General features: G+C 42.3%; 1 protein-coding gene across 1 annotated transcript in view; it reads right to left on the bottom strand.

The window, feature by feature from the left end:
• marchf5 (membrane-associated ring finger (C3HC4) 5) overlaps positions 1-15,589 on the bottom strand; it is a 44,627-nt gene that overhangs the window by 10,189 nt on the left and 18,849 nt on the right. The window contains exon 2 of the mRNA XM_079691022.1: positions 13,136-13,338. Coding sequence (XP_079547148.1) covers positions 13,136-13,338 — 203 coding nt within the window. The remainder of the gene's footprint in view (positions 1-13,135; positions 13,339-15,589) is intronic.

Below are 15,589 nucleotides of genomic sequence, written 5' to 3'. Positions count from 1 at the left end.
CCAGTGGGCCCGTCTACACAGCGGCGTGCGTTGAAGCTTGCCGGCGGGCGTGTCTGAAACCTCGACCAACAACCAATCACATGAATCTCCCGCCCCTGACACACAAGCAGCGGTTTGATTGCTTAGAGCTTGTACTGGCATATGATTTGATTGGCTGACGCTTCTGCCGAGGCTTCAAAAGTTGAACATTGCTCAACTTTTGCAGCGAGCCATGCTAGCAAAGCTCTGGGTCGCTTCCCACTATGCAGTTCGGCGAAAAGTGACGTCACCCCATTCCAAGTGAATGGTGAAGCTTTTAACGCACGCCGCTGTGTGGACGGGCCGTTACAGTGTAGTTAGTCTTATGCTATGATACAAGTATCCTACTATTGTATGATAGGAGAAATATTAGCAATGTTCCTACAGCTTAAGGCAAGTTATATTTAAGACTTAAATAAAAAATGTAAAGGCACTTTAAATTAAATTCAAGACTGTATGCTTAATGTTTCCTTATCCGGATCTGGACAATAGCAAAGAGGAGGACAAACGTATGTGTTTGGCAACATAACGCTGTCCTGGATAACAACTTTGGCTGGGTTAAGAACTTCCTCAAATAGAATAAACACCTTTTAACTTTGTCGCAAATCTATCTCTGAACTCTTTAACTCTCTAAACCAGGGTTTATGCAGGAATCCTGAAGTGAAATGTAATACCTTTTACGACCTTTTTTAAGACCCTTTTCATACATTTTAAAACCTCATCAATCAATCAATCAATCAATGTTTATTTATATAGCCCAATATCACAAATGTTACATTTGTCTCAGTGGACTTCACAGTTTGTACAGAATATCAGTATGACAATACGACACCCTCTGTCCTTAGACCCTCACATCGTACAAGGAAAGACTTCCAGAGAAAACCCCACAGTTTAAAGGGAAAAATGGAGAAACCTCAGGGAGAGCAACAGAGGAGGGATCCCTCTCCCAGGACGGACAGACGTGCAATAGATGCCGTGTGTAAATTGAAAAGATAATACATTTGCAACATAGGTAGTCCAAATGTTTTGAAATGCATGTGTGTATAATAAGAAGATGAATCCACGAGGATATCCATCCAGGACTTATGATCCAGGACCGCAGCCACGACTCAAGATCCAGGACTCGCAATCCATGACACAGGACCGCAGGATCATCCATCGCCACTTTGAGTTTTAACCGGTTACATTGGCGACTCACTTTACCTCACATTTACTATATACAGTATTGATTGTCCTTCCTCCTTATCTTCCAACCATTTGGACGCAGACTTGCATTTCCCCATAACGACGTTGTTTAGCAACCGGCGTAAACGGATCAAGCAGTGAGCGCGCGATGTCCTGTTCATATGACGTCAAATCCAACGGGATGCCATAAATAAACTACACAGAATCACACTACACACCTACGCAATGATTACATTCAGGCACACTGTAGAATACAACCTCTTTGGACAATTGATATACTTATTGGAATCAAGCTACAACATGTGATACCTTGGAAAATGCCCTTTAATACTTTTTAATAGCCTTCATTTTCGCTAAATTGATGTATCAACTTTTAATCTTTTTAAGACCCCGCGGACACCCTGTAAACACATAGGATCTCTTTTATAACAGCCTATAAACACTATGTGAGAAAAGCCATAGCATGAAATGTTTTCTAATAAATAAATGGTATCTTAATGATGAATATGGATTTGTCTTTATTATAGAAAAGCTATGTTCTCGGGGGGTTTTAATACAAGTTAGCACAAGCAGAACTAAATACATTCACTAGCAAAGTGGCTCAAAGGTCTTTTCAGCAGGCTTTATAAGAAAAATGCTTTCCTCTTGGGAAGGGTGACATTTATAATCCCATTTTTAAACTGTGATCTTGACACATGTCTTGTGTGGTTGGGAAATAAATGGGTGAAGTGGCATTAAAGCAGTGCCGAGTCATTGGTCTTTGTGAAAGCAGGACTTGGTTCAAGAACACTCTCCCCCCCTGGCCGTGTCAGCGGCACATTGATACATATATTGCCCAATTTCATTTACACTACCATGCTGGTGTACGGCCAGTTCAAAACACGTCCACCTTGAAGCACAGAGAGCTTCCGTTGGTTAAAGTTAAGGACGACTGTGCTGCCAATGGTTACAGGCTGTTGGCATGGAATTATTGACAGAGCTGCCCTCTCCAAGTCATCATTTAAGATGTGGACAGATTTTAATGCCCAAACCTGAGAAAATGTATTGGGATTTATTCTATGGATTTTGAATATTGCATAAAATAAGATCTTTGGCAAACACACGTTTTTATACTTGTACGTTTCAGCAGGATAATCTCCAAATTTTAACTCCACTTTTAGTGAGCCAATGTTTGACTTTAGATGACGGTAGAGTGACTTCAAGTCTCCACCACTAAGGTAAAAGGCGGCTAATGTCCGGTGTGGCGTGTGGCACAGTGGATAGAGCCTTGGTGTGATGGGATCAGGGGGTCACAGGTTCAAACCCCACTGCAGTCAGCATGACGTTGTGTCCCTGGGCAAGACACTTCATCCCAAATTGCTCCTGTGGGATTGCCCACAGTATTGAGTATGTAAGTATTGAGTATGTGAGTCGCTTTGGATAAAAGCGTCTAACAAGTTACATTACATGTAATGTAGGGGTGTAATAGGAATGCTCCGATCGATCGGTCACCGATCGAGATCGGCCGATACTCACTCTCTACCGATCGATCGGTGCTCTCTAAAAATGCCGATCGCGAGGGCCGATCGCATGGCGTAAAATACACAACACTTTTCTCTGTGCGAGGCAAAACGAGGCAAAATGGGTTCACCAGTCTGGCCTTATTTTAAGGTGTCCGAAAAAGACAGTAAAATAGCGGTATGCAACGTGTGTGAAGCAGAAATCTTGCAGCTCCACCCGCTGTGACGGACCGGTGAGCGGATTGAAACACACAAGAGTTAGACCTAACACACTAAGCTATTTTATCTACCTCTGGAGCTAAACTAGATATACATATATTTATTCTTCACTGTCGGGTCACTCATTACTGCAGGGGTGTCAAACTCCATGCCCGGGGGCCAAATCCGGCCCGCGACTTCATTTGATGTGGCCCGCAAGAGCTTGCAAAGAATATAATACGTTATTATACAGTTACATGCCATCCGACCTCTGCAGCTCATCCAGAATGCAGCGGCTCGTCTGGTCTTCAACCTTCCAAAATTCTCCCACACCATGCCGCTCCTCCGCTCCCTTCACTGGCTTCCAGTAACTGCTAGAATCCACTTCAAGACACTGGTACTTACGTACCATGCTGCGAATGGATCTGGCCCTTCCTACATCCAGGACATGGTTAAACCGTAAACCCCAGCAAGTGCACTCCGCTCTGCATCAGCCAAACAGCTCGCTGCACCCGCACTGCGAGGGGGACCCAAGTTCCCGTCAGCAAAAACACGTGGGTTTGCTATCCTGGCTCCAAAATGGTGGAATGAGCTCCCCATTGACATCAGGACAGTAGAAAGCTTACACATCTTCTGGCGCAGACTGAAAACTCATCTCTTTCGACTCCACTTCGAGCGATTGAATTACTAACAAAGCACTTATATACTAATAAAGGGCTGGCTTATCTAAAGCCAGTTGAGTAGCACTTGAAATGTTTGGCTCTATGAAAGCTGATGTACTTATATGATTCTGTTTTCTTCAAGGTTGTATCTTCCTGGTCGAATGCACTTATTGTAAGTCGCTTTGGATAAAAGCGTCAGCTAAATGCAATGTAATGTAATGTAACATGCCACTTTACAGACGACATGTCCCACAATGCATCGCGCACTGTGACATGCGCACTGAAGAGAGAAATATTTGCCCTGGACTTCCGCTTTCAGACGTAGTTAATTACTAAGTTATTACCCTATCCGATAATAATCCAATTAGGAGGCAATAATGTAATATAATACATTATATTGTAAATATTATATATTTATATAGTTACAACCGGCCCTTTGAGTGCAACCATAATGCTAATGTGGCCCGCGATGAATTTGAGTTTGACACCCCTGTGAGCTGCATGAGATACTGACGGGCTGTCGGGAGAGAGAGGGGGAGAGAGAGGGAGAGAGGAAAGGAGAGCGCCTCCGCTCATTTCTCCCGTGTTATTATCCAAAGTGAATATAAACTTGAATAATGTACATCATTTGAATGTAATAATGAAGTTGATTGTTGTTTGTGGAAGCGCCAGTGAATGAGCCCCATTAACTGAGTTTTAAACATCACTTTAAATGGAAGATTTAAAGTGATGTTTAAATCTTCCATGTAGGCCCCGCCCACTCGATCGGATCGGCGATCGGTATCGGCCGATACCGATTCCGGTGATCGGCCCCAAAATTGGCAATCGGAGCATCCCTAGGCGTATACCATACACGGTACGGGCCCTTCGGTTCGGTACACGTGTGGACCGAACCAAAGCTGTTTGTCGGCATTGTTCAACTGAAATTGGTTACGCGGCTGGCAATACATCAAACTTGCACACTCATTAGAAAAGGCATCACCCGAACGTGAATATCACCGGTACCTAGGGACGGGTACCGAGCCCCGGTATTAAACGGGCCCCGGGGCTGAATTATTAAAGACCGTGGTACCGTTAAGCTCCGACGTTATCTGTCTTTTTATCGGTACTGGAGACATGTAAAAAATATATGTTTTATGTATTATTGCTACACAAACATTATATTGCAGTTTCAGTATCGCCAACTCCGTTTCTAATACGCAAAAAAGACTGCAAAATGCGTCTATGATTATTAATAGTATTTTTGATCTTTCCAATCCAGTCGAGAGATCTCTCTCTCCAATGTTAGTTTTGTTTACAATTTGTTTAGTTCGTTTAACTTGTTTTTTTCTCCAAAAGAACCGATAAGAGTACCGTTAAAAGACCGGACCGATAAGCGGTATCGATAAAAGTAGTAGTACCGTTAAAACCTTAACGATACCCATCCCTACCGGTACCAAAAGAAAAAAGACTGAAGTGCAAACCCAACTCCCACTAGCATTTAAGACTCCACCACTCGCAAAAAGTTCAGACCGAGCCAAAGCTATTACAAACGCCAAATATCCTTATGTTGCCATGTTAGCAAAGCGCTACCTGGCTGTATCTGCTACCTCTGTCCCTAGAAAGGGTGTTCTCCACAGCAGGAGACATTGTTAGTGCCAGCAATGTGGACAAGTTCATTTTTCTTTAAAAAAAAACATGAAAATACAATGACAAGCAAGTCATAATGTCAAACTGGCTGCTTAGGTACGAGTACAGTACAGTTCAAATACAGATTATTTCAGTTCATCGAAATGCTGCACCTTAATGTTCATTTTATTTTTATTTTGTATTTATTTGAGTAAATATTCGCAGTTTGATAATAATTAAAAACCCAAAACTAATAGTTTTTTTTGTGAGTAGTAGTATAGTAAAGTTCAAATACAGATTATTTCAGTTCATCGAAATGCTGCACCTTAATGTTTATTTTATAATATTTTGTATTTATTTGAGTGAATACATTATTCAGTTTAATAATAATTAAAAACCCCAAGAAATATTTTATGTTTTATGATAATTTTTTCTGCTGTACCGAATACGTACCGAACCGAACCGTGACCTAAAAACCGAGGTACGTACCGAACCGAAATGTTTGTGAAGCGTTACACCCCTAATGTAATGTGATGACGCTTTCAAAATATTGCAGAAAATAAGATCTTTAACAAAAACATTTGTGATACCGACATATTTTGTTCAGCAGGATAATCTCCACATATTAACACCACTTTATGATTGAATGATGAAGCGTAAATGCAATGGTCAGAAGTAAATAGCTACCGTTGGACTTTAAACAAACTACATGACGACCGAGTGACTTCATGTCAACACCGCTTAGCTAAAGGCTGCTAATGAGGTGTGATGACCTTTAGTAGTCTTATTTAGTCTTGTTAGCAACTACCATTTTAAAAGACAATTAAAAGCTTCAGAAGTTCACGAGTGAAAAGTGAAAACCTCTCATGCTTGTGTAAACCTCAGACCTTATTTCCGGCATCAAACCTAAGACATTGACTTCAAGACGAGGGAGGAAGTGCCAAAATGTTAACTCATTTCTGGGTTTAGGACTCATTTGGCACCACTCTATTAGCTAACACAACAAGTGTAGAAAGAGCAGCATCTTTCTAAAATAACTGTGGATATTTTGGGGTTATGGGTTTTTTATAAGACCTTTAGCTGTTTGAGCAGCAAGGCCCCCATGACTCTGTTACCCATAAGTACTTCCCACAAGATGAATTCAGCCACTGTTGGCTGTGCACCTATTTTTGCAGCTGAGTACATTTACTCTAAATAGGCTTCCAGTTTAGGAGCCAAGTCAGCGCAGCATTGGAGCAGTTCATGCTAAAAAACACTTCTCCTAGCAACTTTGAAGCCAAAGCATTAGGCCCCTTTAGAGACACACATCGGAAATATCAGACATTTTATTTAAAGTTTTTATAAACACAGAATCTCTCTGTCATCCACTTCCTGCCTTTTTGATGCTCTCCAGAGCTCATCTTGACAGATTTGCCACTTGGATTGATCTTGCGTAGTGTGATGACAGAGTCTGAATCTCTTCCGTTTTCTCCCTGCCTAAGCATTAAACCATCACTTCCAGGGGGACCAGGGTTGCCCTTTATGGCTGCTGGCAGGATGGAGAGCAGAGCAATTCCTTTCAGCCACTGGCAGCAGATTCCATAATTAAGATGATTAAAAAGAAGGGAAGAGGGAGAAGTGAAGAAGAGAGGTGAAAAGTGCAAGTGCAACTCCTCGGTCGTGGTCCGGTGCTCCAGCTGCATTGTTTACACTCTAAAGGGAAGGAGCAGCAAGGACACGCCGTCCTCTGAGTTATATTCCTGGCCAAATTAGCATGATGGGCTGGCTTCGCTCTGCTGCAGGTGCTGGCGGGAATACAGCCAGCACTGCATATTACTCTACTCTTTGGTCCTGTGTCCAGATAGTGTCGTTTTCTGGCAAAAAGGTGCAAGCAAAAAAAAAAGAAACGCTCCCAGTGCTTTTTATAAAATGATATGTTGACAACATACCACTGCTTTCGAGTTAAAGACACACCCCTAATCTACGTGCACTACTTTGCATTGTTTTTTAACCTTGAGCAGCAAAAAGCGTCACCACTCGGTACACTATAAGACCCCATTTACACGCAAACGAACCGCATACGATATCAAAAAAGTCTTCCGTTCACACGAGACCGCTCGGGAGCGCTGGAGACGCTGTAGTACATATGCAGGGCCTGTAAGTGGCATAGTAACTTCCGCCACAAAATACACCAAAAGCAGCGAAGAAGACCCTCGAGCATGGTTGCCCTTCTCTTTATGCCCCGCGGTGGATTTAGCAACATGTAGTTCATGTAATTCTCCATGTCCAATTGTTGCTGATGGTTGTGGTAGAGGAGCTGTAGATATTGCACTAACATCTGTAGCATGGTCGAGCTGTAGATTTTGCACTAATATCTGAAGCATGGTCAGTAGCAGTAGCACTAGCTACTGACCAAATCAACCCCAGTCTGATTGGGCAGAACACAGAGGTCACACCCTGGGAGGCAAACACCAGTAATGCCCGTCAAGTATCTAGAAATGAGAAGATAACTACTGTGGGCTCTACCTGTCCACAGCTCTGCCTCAGTCACTCATATTAAAAGCTGTCATCAAACTGTGAAATTGCTATTATTTTAAACAGCTAATTAAAGCTGCTGCAAATAAAACAGCTTTTGAAGCCAAGCCACTGAAATAAAACACATGGAGTAATAAACTGTGTTTACAACAAAGAAGCATAGGCAGCATTATACATCTATATGACTAAGAACAAAAAAAGGGAAAGGAACACTGCAACAAAAGCTACAAAACTATACTCCTCCTGCTAAATTTGAAGACCACTAATGTCCAAGGTATTCTGCAGCTAGAGAGACTAGACATTTTCAGGTGGCACAAGTAAGATTTAAATTAGGGATTTTTCTAGTCATATTTGCAAACAATTAAAGCACAGTAAAGGACATTTAATTAAAAAAGCTCTACCAAAAGTGTGATAATATGGTAACACCAAGTAATCAGATGTCCTCAGACCAAGTACTATGCAAATGAAGCTGACATCTTGCAAATCAGCATGCCACTTTTGCATGTGGTGATGAGGTCTGAGGCACATCCTGTTCCATATTATGTAGGATTATCACTATCACAGACTTCTAACGATGTAATGTTTCAGTCACAAGGAAACACTCGAGGACAGCCGCAATTTCACAGATTTTTCTGCACTCCACTCTTCTCCTCCAGCCTTTAATAAGCTGCTCCTTCAGCTCTCCTTCCGTGACCTTATTCTCTCTCCCAGACACATCCACCCTCTCTCTGCTCCCTTGCGTCAAACACTTTTGAAGGGGACTGGGGAAAAACACTCTCCAGGTGGATGAGACTTCAGGAAACTGAACAGGCTCTGTCCTTATAACTCAATGTTGCTCAACTTCCTGTCCTGATCCGTGTTTTATGTCAAAACATGTTCTAAAAACATTTATTCTCAGACCTCATTCCTGCACCACTCTATAATGTCACTTTTGGATTAATGGTAAGACACATCGATACATTTTTTTTAATGAATTACCGTGTGGGAACATTTTGGGGGAAGTCAAATGATATCAAAACATATGTAATTTTTGTTAACAGAGACTCAACAGTTGAGTGGTTTTATTATCATTATTTCATTTATCTTTACATCTTTTTTAATTTTATTTCCAACCATTCACTGTAGTCATAGTTAACACATCAACCACAGCAACAGGGTCGCCCCTTCTACAAATACAAATTTGCTCGTTTCACAATTTCCAATGCTTTCTAGTGGTATAACACGATTATTCATAAATACATCTCATCTCCAAAGCTCATCTGCACTCTAACTTTATGCCTTATTACACATTTGTATTTGCACAAGATATATGATTTTCTGAGGAAGCAAACGTTAAGAGACACACCTCTCAACTGAGACAGCCAGTTAGATGTGGCTAAACCAAAGGTAACACAAGCCTCTGGTTGCCTATATAACGCCCTATATAAGTGAGCGGTGGTGGTGGCAGTCTGCTGCATCGTTCCCTCAGGCTGCCATCACTCAGACATTCAGCCACAGTAAAGAGGAAGCTCCCTTTCAAAATAAACCACCGACCCATCCATTATGACATTGTGCTGCTTTTGGCCAAACCTCTTGAGGGTTTGAACACATTACAAAGAAACACAAACTAAGGAGTGGGAGTCTGGCGCTGATGAGTGTAAACATTTGACCTTCTAAGCCACCACTCTTCTTTGGCTGTTAGAAAAAAGAGCAGGCTCAGAATAACGACATGATGATGTGGCAGAACATGTCTAAAAATTATGACTTCAAAAGAGTTTAAAGGGGCTCTATTATGTTTTTCCTGTAGTGTGTTATATAGGTTTGTGTGCATGTAAATGGTTTCCAAAGGCTAAAATCCCAAAGTTCCCACCAGAGGGAGTTTCTCTCCCACACACTACTTCCCACCCTGCCTGAAACGCCTCCATTGGACTACATTTACTCACATTACTAACATAATGACATCACTGTGTAACACTCGCTCTTCTATTGGCTAGTGCTCCAACACTTTGTACGCTAGGGGGCAAGACATCTCTAAGAGGTTGAATAATCACAACAGAGCTAACCAATCAGCGCAGACTGGGCTCCTGTTTCAGACAGAGGGTGAAAAGAGGTGCAGGCAGTATGAGAAAAATAAAGAGCTTGTTGAACATGAAAGCAAGGAGACATGTCCCAGTGGAGACACTACATACTGATATCTCATGAAAATGAGCAGAATATGTCCTCTTGAATACAGCACAAATTAAACTCTGATGGGGACATTTGAGACATTACTATGACCTTGAATAGAAAAAGGAAAGGCCCCTCACAAATACCCAGTAAGCAGCCAATAATCAGCTCTCAGAGGAAAGATACAGACAAACACTTGGTTATTTATTGAGGAGGATACATTTTTTGAAAAGATGAGCAGAACTCTCTGCCTATAGAACCAAACTGATTGACAGCACAGCATTGGTCACCATAAATATACATGAACCTGTTTACAATCCAAAGCCAGGCCTCCTGCAGACATGCATTGTCTTGGGGCAAGCTACCGTCTCAGATTGCAACTTGAGGTTGAACTGACAGCGGCTCATTGGCTGATCGGGTAACTTATGGCGCATTTCCACTACAGCGCGGAGCGCACGGCCCGGCCCGCTTTTGGTTGCGTTTCCACTTGGCGTAGTACCGGCTAGCGGGTACTATTTCACAGTTTTTCTGGCCCCATAAAATCGAGGTTCTTAGCGGGCCAACAACCAGGCTGAGTCGGGCTGAGTATGCTAAACTAGAGAGAGAGAATCGCCGGCAAGGGGGCTACAACTACAACAAAATGAACATATTTGACCGTGATTTAATTTTAACATACGTTTCAAAATGATGCCGAAGTAACAACATACTGATACCGGTTAGTAAAGACCATGAATTAATGCTTTGACAAGTCTGCAGACAGACGGCAGGCGAAAAACCTTTAAAATGCGTGTTTTCTGAATGGAGATCTGCTAAGCTAGCGCAGTATATGCTCCGACTGTCCACACTCACAACAACGGCCTACAGACATAAATAAAGCAGCGACTGTATTCGCCATGACACAGACAGTCTGTGGTTTGTTCTCGTTTAACTTTTGTCTAGTTTCGGAACAGATATGAGGAGCTGTGAGCTTGAGTGCTAACAGCTAATGTTGGTTTTCTGTGGTTCGCATTGAAGATGACGTCACGGCTCCGCCTACACTGCGTTACTATAGTTACTGCCCCAGCTACTAAACTGTAATGGAAACGCAGCATAAAGTGAGCCAGTCCTAACAAGGCCTAGCCATACCGAGCGAGGCCGAGCGAGGCCCTGTAGTGGAAATGCGCCATTAGTGACAACTATATATAGCTATATATAACCACATATATGTCCAAGTTTTGGCATTTGGCTGTAAAACTTCAACAAAGATATTCAATTATTCTTGCTGCTGTCCCTGGAATATTTCCTGCCACTGCAAAATACAACAAAAAGGGCAAATAAGCCGAGGTCTGTATATTCACTCAATGAGTCAAAGCTTGTGTTTGGGAACATTTGAAGCCATAGTCACTCTCTTGTGTCAGGATAATTGAGGCAGCGTCTTTCTTTAAACTGCTACTGGTCAGTCAGTCAGTCAGGACCTGGGTGAGGGCCCTTCTGTTTCTCGTTAGACTGAAAGGAAATATTTACCCAGATCACCTCAGAACATATGCTGGCTGCAGAGTAAATAAACATGCACCCAGGCAGGACAAACAGAATAGCTCTCTGAGTACAGTTTTTAACAGCCCTCAAAGAGGAGCTGGAGCCGTCTGTTTACATGGAAATGTGCTCTATAGTCAGGCTTTAAGGTTAACAGGTGGACAATTAGTGATTCAATGTTTTTCAGTACAACTGATTCATTTTAGAGTTATTATTATTTCAAACCAGCAGACAGGCAAAAGTGTGTCGTTTGTTGTTCACTAAGCTAATTTAGTGTTGCACTCCCATATTTCAGTGGTGTAAAGTACATTACACAAGTACCATACTTAAAGGGGACCTAAAAATGCAAAAAAAAACGTTTGTACGTCTTTTATACATGAATATGTGTCCCCGGTGTTCCAGGGAACTCACCAAGTGTCGGAAAATACAACCTTCTCTCTTTTCCTCCATACCACAATCTCTAAAAACGGGGCTGCAAAGGATTTGATACATGTGGATTCTGATTTGCACCTCTATGATGTCACAGAGGTGCACTCCGCCTGTATGGTCAACTCTCCAACTATCAGGGGAATGAGAGGTTGCCGTGGCATGGCAACAGCATAACAACAGCATGGCAACAGCATAATAACATAACGCTTGTGCCTCGCCCCCTCCTTTGCAGGGAGGGGGGGGGGGGGGGGGGTCAGCTCCAGCTCATGCAAAGACAGAGCTGGAGTGAGGCAAAATGAGGCATGGCTAAAATGCAGGATCTGTTTGGTATTTTGACAAATAAAACTTATAAATATACCTTATATAGGTATGGCCCTACAATGTATTATTCAAATATAGCATGATAGGTCCCCTTTAAGTAAATCTTTAGGCACGTGTGCATTACTTGAGTATTTTTTTCTGGGCCATATTGCACTTTTAATTCACTGTGTTTTTTTACTGCGTGTTATTTTATAGATTTAGACTTTTGAAACCAAAATATGAATAACCTTTGAAACATGATCTTTTTCAAATATGAAATATTTGTTTACATTTGTTTTTGTTAAAAGTTAGAGCTTTTTTCTGCACTAAGTACTTTTATTATATACTATAATATATTATTATAACCAGGGGTGCACACAACTTTCTCAGTGAGGTACTCAGATGAGTACCTGGAGTCAGTGTTTGGTACTCCAACTTCCAGCTCCCCTCAAAGTTCCCATGAAGCCCTCTGTATCGCGAATGTCAGCGGGTTGGGGTGCTAGTGGAGTATGATGAAGCCCTCTGTATCGCGAATGTCAACGGGGGGGGGGGGTTAGTAGTAGAGTGCAGAGCTTCGTGACCACAGAGCGTGTGAACGTTGTGATCAGCTGTTTTAGCGCAGTGCTGCTGTACAGGCCGACGTTAACAGCAGCCCTGTCTGTGCACACGGAGACCAACTCCGTCGTCCGATGATCTAACCGCCTTCTGGAAAAGCTTCACATATACATCGGTACGCAAATGCGCTTTGTGACACAAGTGACGGTACGCATTTCAGATTGTTGCCGCGCATGCGTACCTGCGTACCACTTATGTGCACCCCTGATTATAACACTTTATCAACTACTGCTTATGCTAGTAGCAGCTAAAGTAGCCTCAGGCCTCTAGCTTCAAGCAATGGATCAGACTTTACACAGCTCCCTGTAAATCCCCAAAAGGCTCTATACAACGTTTCAAAAGAAGACAAGAGGAGCTCCGACACCTTGCTTTGAAATGTGTGGCAATTAAACCGTGCTCACTGATCAGTAAATCTAGTCTCAGTTGTAGTCTGTGTGAGATGCAACATACCCAGTTTGGGAAAGACTATGAGGTATTCAGCGTTGCATTGTGGGCAGGCCACACGTGCGGTGCTGTTCCCCCGCTGCTTCTCGTCCACCCATCGCTGCAGACAGGACTGGTGGACCCACTTGGTGGAGCCGCGGCAGCGACACGGGCGCACCCACTCTGCTGTGCGGTCGTCCTCGTCTGTGGCGAAGCACACCCAGCAGCTCCTGAAAACAGGTGGGATTAGGACAAGAGATAAAACAAATTGGTAGCATTAAACCCATTTTGCATATTTTTTCCTTTAAGTATTAACAAATAACTTATAATAACAGAGCAGTTGTGTTCCAGTTGATAATGTGACTTTGAGAGGAGACGTGGCCAGGTTGGATACTTCTAAATCAAAGTGGTGTTATTGAGCGCTAGTCAAAGACAACCAAGGCACAGCTCCTGCCAACTGGCACAACACACAGGCATAAAGTCAAACATGTGAAACATGTGACCGTATTGTCAGTGTTCCAGTAACAGGGAGCAGGTTTCTCTGCAATGTCACCCACAGGAACAAGATTTTGGAAAATAAATAATAATAAAAAGCAAATTAACTATTAAACTAGAACATTTTCTAAATGTCTCATGGTGGGCCGTTACATATGTGACCTGCTCCATCGAAATCAGTCGCATTGACCCGAAGACACATTTTCTCGTCGTGTACACTGTTGGAAAGAGGAGATTCCTAGCTTTCTAATGATATCAGGATTGTTTTTGTTCTCCAAATATTAAGTAAAATATGTCACATTATATAATGACTGTCACAGAGTCATCATTTTGAGAAAAAGGGGAATCTTGTGAGTGTGTGTGTGTGTGTGTGTGTGTGTGTGTGTGTGTGTGTGTGTGTGTGTGTGTGTGTGTGTGTGTGTGTGTGTGTGTCATTTTGCATTTGTTTGTATTTTATTTGTTTCCCGGGGAAAACCCTCACGAGAAACACCGGCTGTTGTTATGCCTGCTGTGACGTCAAGTTACTCCGTTCTCCGCTTGTAATTATGCATTTACAAGCTTCAAAGTTGTATTTATCATCTGAATTTGCCGAAACAAGTTTAATATTCTGAAAGCCAAGACTTTGTTTAATTGAAATCAGATGAAAACAAACTGTAACGGACCCGGCCGTGTTATCTATGATTACTATACGCCTTACATTCATAATGTCAGCGGAGGGAGGGGAAGCAGCGCTGCGGAACTGTATTTATCGTGTGATTTTGGAAATAAAAGTTTCATATTCTGGAAGCCTAGACTTTGTTTATTTAAAATCAAACAAAACACCCGAACCCCGAAAAACTATTTCTTTACACAAATCCACGTTTATTTTCAAATGAGCCGTTGCAACTTCCGACTGATTTCGATAGAGCGGGTCACATATTCTTCGTTGTTATTTAGTACTAGCGGTGGGGATCGCTTAATTCATATATTGCAATACCTTCAGTGTTTACCACAGATTTGAAATATACTTGGGAGGCTGGTGGTTGCGGGGGGGGTTGAGGTGAAGTGCAACAACATTAACATGAACCTTTCTGTTGGTCGCTTGTTAGCAGACCCTTCACATGATGGCAGAATGTGGCAGAATGTATTTAGGATCCTATCAATGTGATTTTAAGTGGGGGCGGACCTCAAATTCTCTAGGGGGGTCCGGGGGCATGCTCCCCCGGTAAGATTTTCTTTTTTAAATGTTGGAGATAAATGCATCAATCTGGTGCATTTTGAGGGGAAAATAAAGAGACTAGATCTATGGAAACACCTATATGAAACAGAACTGTATACATTTCAATAATCATAAAATCAGGGCCATAACCAATAACATATCCAATATGAAAAAGCACTGACACCCTCAAATGGAAATATGTGTTTACATAAATGGTGACCACACCGTTTGAGAGCCACTGAGAACTTAGACTAAGTTAACTATCTAAACACTCAGTCCTTTACCTCACCTGAGCTGAGGTTATCCCGAGCTTGAATGACACACAGAGACCAATCAAGGGCTTTGATTTATGATCTGTATGACAGTGGCCATGTCGGCAGGCCACATCATGTAGACAGGCAGTCACCCTGTGTGAGGCAGACCACTTAACAGGCCAGACCATCGGGAAACCCCCCGGTCCTCCCGATGGCCAGTCCGGGACTGGGTGCAGGAGGCGTAGAGCGAGGGATCATTGTCCACAAGTTAATCGATCGCAGATAGTGTCATTGTCGCCGACGAATAAAAAAAAAAAAAACTAAATGGGTCGCGAAATATACTTGGGCGGCCGTTAATATACCTGACCAAGTATAGTCTATGTGTGGGAAACCCTGACACTCTATATTGTTATATATTATAGTTTTCGAAATGTACTTTATATTCGTATGTTAATAAAAACGGTTAATTCTATTTAATTGGTATTTATCATATATTTCTATTTCCAGTTCCTACTCGTAATTATTGTTTAGATT

This window comes from Notothenia rossii, assembly GCF_949606895.1.
Source record: "Notothenia rossii genome assembly, chromosome: 6".
NCBI lineage: Eukaryota > Metazoa > Chordata > Actinopteri > Perciformes > Nototheniidae > Notothenia > Notothenia rossii.
Note: the sequence above shows the minus strand (reverse complement) of the source record. Positions and strands in the feature narration are given on the sequence as shown.